The sequence below is a fragment of the Crocodylus porosus genome, unplaced genomic scaffold (assembly GCF_001723895.1).
Source record: "Crocodylus porosus isolate Cpor-Errol unplaced genomic scaffold, CroPor_comp1, whole genome shotgun sequence".
Taxonomy (NCBI): Eukaryota; Metazoa; Chordata; order Crocodylia; family Crocodylidae; genus Crocodylus; species Crocodylus porosus.
This window is the reverse complement of record NW_017728947.1, coordinates 109929984-109936040: the sequence shown is the minus strand read 5'-3', so window position 1 is coordinate 109936040 and position 6057 is coordinate 109929984. Positions and strand designations below refer to the sequence as shown.

Below are 6057 nucleotides of genomic sequence, written 5' to 3'. Positions count from 1 at the left end.
CCATCAAGACCTCTGACGTCTACGCCTGGGCAAGAGTGTGGAGGTGGAGGCTGCCCCAGACTTACCACCCCCTTTACACAACTGACACAGAACCCGAAGGCCAGACCGAGTCCAGAGGTTCAGCACCTCAGTGGTTGTAGCTTCTGCTAAAGAGCAGTAGGTAAGAGCTGATGATGATTGCCTGATTTTTTTTGTATGTGTACATGTACTGGATCGTTAAAGGATTTTGTTGTTGCATCGTTGTCAACGTTTCCTCCAGGGAGAAGAGACCTGTTTTCTTAATAGCTTAAAAGTTGCCCCAGCCAATACTATCATCCTGCTCTTTTCCAGCTTTGCAGCACTCGTTCACATCGCCAGGTGTCACTCCAGTTCCATATAAATTCTAGTCCCATTCACTTCCAGCATCCGGTCCAGCATGGGTTAGTATTGGGCCTTTTTTTTTTCTTACGCCAAGGAGTTTGTAATAAAATAAACTTACAATTTTTATAAATTGGCTCTCCAGGTAACACATCATGACACAACTATGAACACAAGATGCAATCTGAACTTCTTACAGAAAAGGAGAAAGTTAAAATGATGCTAGGTATAACTACGGAATAAAACTCTGCATCCTTTTAACTTCAAAATAAAAGCAGCTATTAGTACTACTATTAGTATTACTATTAGTATTATTATTAGTTATTGGTTTTTAGTATTAGTCTTAACTGTTAGTATTATTGTAGGGCAGTGGTTCTCAACCAGGGTGGTGCAGCATCTTGGTGTGCTGTGAGATCTTTTTAAAGGTTCTGGGCAATATTAGCACTGTCAGGTATGCAAACACCTGCACATGATTCACAGGATAAAGCCAGAGATCTCAAATGGGAATCTATGGTATCAAAAACATTTTGCTCTATTGTGGTCTTTCTGAGTTCTTAGCAACAGAAGAATTTCTCTCATTTTTCTGTAAGCAAAAAATGAGTGAAAGCAAAGAGCTGGCATTTCCTGAAGCATGCCTTGAGTCTAACAGGGAGTTATTTGAGTCTAAAATGGTGGAGAACCACTGCTGTAGGGATGTATGTTTAAAATAAATGCTCGTTTCATATGCTGCCTTGCCCAACAAAAAGTTTGTCTTGTCCAGAAAGTGACAGTCACCAGTTATTTCTTGTGTGAATGGTGAGGTGCCAGAAAAGCCTGATCCTTCATTAAAACTAGCATAGAAAGCTGGATCAGTTCATAGAATCACAGAATCACAGAAGTAGTGTTGGAAGGGACCTTGTAGATCTTCAAGCCCGACCCCCCATACCAACTGACATTCAGATTCATCATCTTAATAATAAGCGTCACAGATTTAAAAACAGGTAGACAACCATGCATTAAAAGTAGGCAGTTAGGTCTAAGACTGGATGACTAGTAGTACAAATAATCACAAAATGCAACAGCCTTTGTTTCTGAGCTTATTTCTGACTGATTCATTATTGGCACTGTGTAAGGAAGCCAAATGATCACATTTTGGCACAAGAACTTCTCTCTGAGAAGGAAATTTTCATGCACTCTTCTTCCACCAGTATTGTAAGATTAAGATGAACATCTTCCTAAAACACTTTCTGTCCTCTTGAGATGCAAAGTACTTCCTGAGGTGACCTGTTGTGAAGAGATCAAATGTGTTTATGTACAACCTCTAATCTCTTCAGTTGCACCAGATGCTCAGAGCACCCTTCCAATATTAATCACAAACTCAGATTGTGAGAAGCAGAACTGGCATTCCCACTAGATAATTTTTCGCTTGCCAGTTTATTAAGCTGTTAAGCACTTCTGCCATATTTGTAGGTACAGACTTTTAAAGCCATGAGACTGCAGCCATTAGACCTATATTTGAATGTAAGCAATTTTCAGACAGGTCTCAGAATGACTGAATTAATCATCTGTTTCTGCAGTGTGTGATCTTTTCCCTGCCACTGTATCAAATTCTGCTAAAACATTTCAGTGTAATTTGAGACGTTCACAGTTTAGCAAAAGGACTTGTATAAATTCTGATGATGCTTCACAACTGTACATTTATTTTTGGATTTGCTTGCTTATAGTCTTGCTGATTATTTTAGTGAATTTTGAAACCACGGATCATCAGCTTTTCTTGTATTATGCATCACAAGTATGCCTATCTGTAATTGCTTTTTCCCAGTGTTGACATTTCTATAGGCCAGTGGGCAATATGTTCTCATTGGGGTTGGAAAACAGTCAACACTGTATTTGTTTCTGGAACCTGTACCACCCTGAATTCATAGTTGTTTCCAATCAATGTGCAGTTCTTAGGCTGCTGCTGTCTGCATCACCAATAGTCTTCTGATGTACAGTGCATCTTTTATTAATCCAGATGCCTCTAATATCATCTCTGCATACTTTCTTATACTTAGATAAAACATACTAATACCTGGCACAGATTATATTATAGAAATCAGGTTTCTCCCCCATGAGTCATAGTTAATAAAACTGATACAATCTTACCTGGCTTTTCATACCAAAAATATATAATACAGCTGTATGTTTTGTTTGCTATCCACTTTTAACAGCTTTGGTAGTCTGAGAGTGATATTGTAGCCATGATGGTTCAGGAATTATGTCAGAGGCAAGGATTTATTTGGGGCGATCTCTTTTATTGGACCAACTGCATGATTGCAATCAAGTTAGACAAGCTTTCAAATGCAAAACATTTTTCATTAGGTCTGAGGAGGGAAGCAGGCACAGCAAAAGTAAAGAGCAGAGAGTAGAGCTGTGAAATTGGAGTAGGGAGGGAAATTCCCAGGGATAGCAGACCAACAAGTAGCAGAAGAAAAGAAGCTCCTTACTGGGAGATCAAGACCCATCAGAAGGAAGTGGGGGTCACTCATTAATACCTGTTTTGTGGAGGAAGAAATTCAGGAACTGAGTAGATTACAGTGTGTCAAAATATCAATATGGGTGTTCAGTCCTTGATCCTTAGGCTAGGGACAAAAATGACACCTGAACCAGTATAAATGATCAGAAGCCTGTCTAAACGTGTAACAGAACAGAAGTTCAGTGCACGTACTGTTTTCAAAATGGCCGAGCCTGGTTTAAGATAGTCCTGAGTGGAAGTAGTATCAGATCTAATAAGTATAGCTTAGACTGGTCTATCGAACTTCTGTCTGGCCTCCTGACTCAAGTTACCTTGCAGTTCCCCGGCATCCCAGGAGAAGCGGGGAAAGGAGTCCCCTTTCCTGGTGCCAACCCCTGAGGCAGGCATCTGCACACACCTAGGGGGAACCTCATGCCTTGGGGGGTTTCACCAGCCTGGGCTCACCTTTAACCAGAGACTGCCCAGATGTGGGGAGCCCTGTGCCAAGGTTGATTCCCCACCCCCACTCCTTGCAGCTGGGATGGCTGCTTAGCCTTATCCCTGGCACCAGGATGGGGGACTCCTTTCTTGCTCCCCACTGTGGGTAAGATACTCACAGGGGCTGGAGCTGAGCAGGTGGCCCCACTGCACAGTGGAGGGAGGGAATCCCCACAGCTGGGCAGACTAGGGCTCAGGAGGAGCCTGGGCCAGGGCTGAGGCATGGGGCTCCCCCCACATGGGCAGATGCCCAAATCCAGGGGGCCAGCACCAAGATGGGGAACTCCTCCCCTTCCCCTATGGGTCAGAGATTTGCATGGAGCGGGGAAGCAGGGTAGGAACTGAGCACCTGGCCTAGCCATGCGAGGGTAGGGAAGCCACCCAGCTGCAGTGCTCCCTGCAGCTGGTCAGACTGACTCCAGGGAACCCCAGGCCCAGGTAGTGAAAACCCCCTGAAGCATGGGGCTTCCCGCACATGGGCAGATGCCCCACTTGGGGGACTGGCATGGGGACAAGGGAGTCCTGTAGGAGGGCAGCAGGGAGTTGGGGCATGTGCTAGGCAGCTAATCAGGGATGGCCCCCACTTGGCTTGGCTCAGCAATGGCCAGCAGGCTGGGTGATGTGCTTGAGTGCCCCCCATCTTCTGGCTTCACCAGCTCAGGCTTCTGTGTGCCTTTTCCAACTGAAGAGGGAGCATGACTGCCCTTCGGTACTAATCCAGTCTACGCAGCTTAGAGAAACCTGCATTGATTGGATCGATTCCGCCTTGGGCTTTTTGATTGTCTGTACTTAGCATCCAGCCAGCTTATGAATTTTTGTTCCCAAGTTTGCCTTTTAAAGGTGTTCAGATTTCCCTTGAGCACAAGGGTAGTGAGGTCAGAAAGGGTATTGTGGTTCTGTAAAAAATGTGTTCCTACTGACATATGCACATCTCTGTCCTTTATGTTTTTCCTGTGCAGGTTCCTTCTGGCATGTAGTTGCTTTTTAGTTCTACTCACATAATTACCATGAGGGCAGTTGATGCATGGTACCTGCTGAATCTATATCACATTGTGGAAAAGCCACATGTAGGATCCATGGACTCGGATGGGTCTGTTGTGGGTGTATTGACTGTAGTGGTAGTGGAGATGCACTTGTTAAGCATCCCATTTTATGTCAGTTGAGAGGGGCGAGTTTGAGTTAGGCAAGGTTGGAGGGGTTGTTTGAAAGCTGAGGGGCAGGGAATACAGCATTGTATTTTAACTGACTTGGAGACAATGCTATGCCCTTTGATAGGTTTAAGAATATAGAAAGCCACTGATTACAGAAGTGGTGTTATTTTCCATTGTAAAGAAATCATTTGTATTTATTTATTTATTTTTAAATACTTGATATTACCTTCATTTGGAAAGTAAAGCTGTGTAGATCCTTTCTGGATCTACACCATCTTGCCTGGAGAAACTTCTTGCCATTACAATGAATGCAATTGGAACTGTGATAAATGTAGGGTAGAGAGGGCTAAGGTGTTTGTACCACCAGTGTATATCATCCTCCTGAGAGCAAGTCTAAATGACACTGTAGAAGTCCCAGCAGGTGAATTATTATAACCTCTTCTGCAGCCCTGATGCTTCTGGCCTTTAATGTTCTTTAAATGCTCTGACTGATTGAGCCATATTAAAAAGGTATGGTTGACTGCTGCTGAGAATAAATACTTTGCAGCACTTTACAATCACATAAAGAGACAAGTATCATTTTAAGCACCCAGCCTTAGTTCAGAGAGAATAATACATATTTGAAGATTGGCTTAAATTCTTGCAGGCCATCTACTCTTACCTTTTTCTCTGAGGTGTGCTATTCCAGTCCAAGTGTTTGGTGTTGCTCCCAAGCACAGAGAAGCCACAACTGATAAAAAGGTTGCTCTTTGGAATTAATTTTAAAACCTAACTAAGCAGAAGGAAGGTCATCTATGTTGCTAGCTGGGTTAATTGAAAACCAGCACTCTTGATTAGACAGTCCTACAGATACAAGATGTGGTCTTATCCTGTTTGAGAACTGCTGTCATGACCGTTATTACCATCCTTTCAGACAGTAACTCCTGATTGCATGGAAAGACAGAGAAATAGATTTCATAGACATTAGGGCTGGAAGGGACCTCAGAAGATCGAGTCCAGCCCCCTGCCTCAGAGGCAGCGAGTCAGCTAGGGTCAAAGGATCCCACCAAGATAAGCATCCAAATGTTTCTTAAAAGTGTCCAGAGTAGGTGCTTACACCACCTCTGGAGGCAGTCTATTCCAGGCCTTGGGGGCTCGGACAGTAATGAAGTGTCCAGCCTAAAATGATCTTACAGGAGTTTGTGACCACTGGATCTTGTCATCCCTTGGGGTGCTCTGGTGAACAGGTGTTCCCCCAAATCCTGATGTACATCCCTTATATACTTATAGGCAGCCACTAAGTCACCCCTGAGCCTGCCCTTTTCCAGGGTGAAGAGTCCCATAGCTTGCAGCCTCTCATCATAGGGCCTGTTCTCTTGCCCTCTGATAATGCACGAGGATCTCCTCTGGACTCTCTCAAGCTTCTTGACATCCTTCTTGAATTGTGGAGCCCAGAACTGGATGCAGTACTCCAGCTGCGGCCTCACCAAGGCTGAGTACAGCAGGAGGATGACATCTTGAGATTTGCTTGAGAAGCATCTATGGATGCAAGCCAGAGCTTTGTTTGCTTTACCAGCTGTGACATCACATTGGTGGCTC

At 44.0% G+C, this 6057-nt stretch overlaps 1 protein-coding gene across 1 annotated transcript in view; it reads left to right on the top strand.

Moving 5' to 3' along the window:
* Positions 1 to 6057, top strand: part of RTN1 (reticulon 1) — a 261493-nt gene continuing 255436 nt past the window's right edge. The window contains exons 1-2 of the mRNA XM_019550913.1: positions 1 to 160; positions 260 to 419. Of these exons, the coding sequence (XP_019406458.1) occupies positions 416 to 419 (4 nt within the window). The 5' untranslated portion in view covers positions 1 to 160; positions 260 to 415. The remainder of the gene's footprint in view (positions 161 to 259; positions 420 to 6057) is intronic.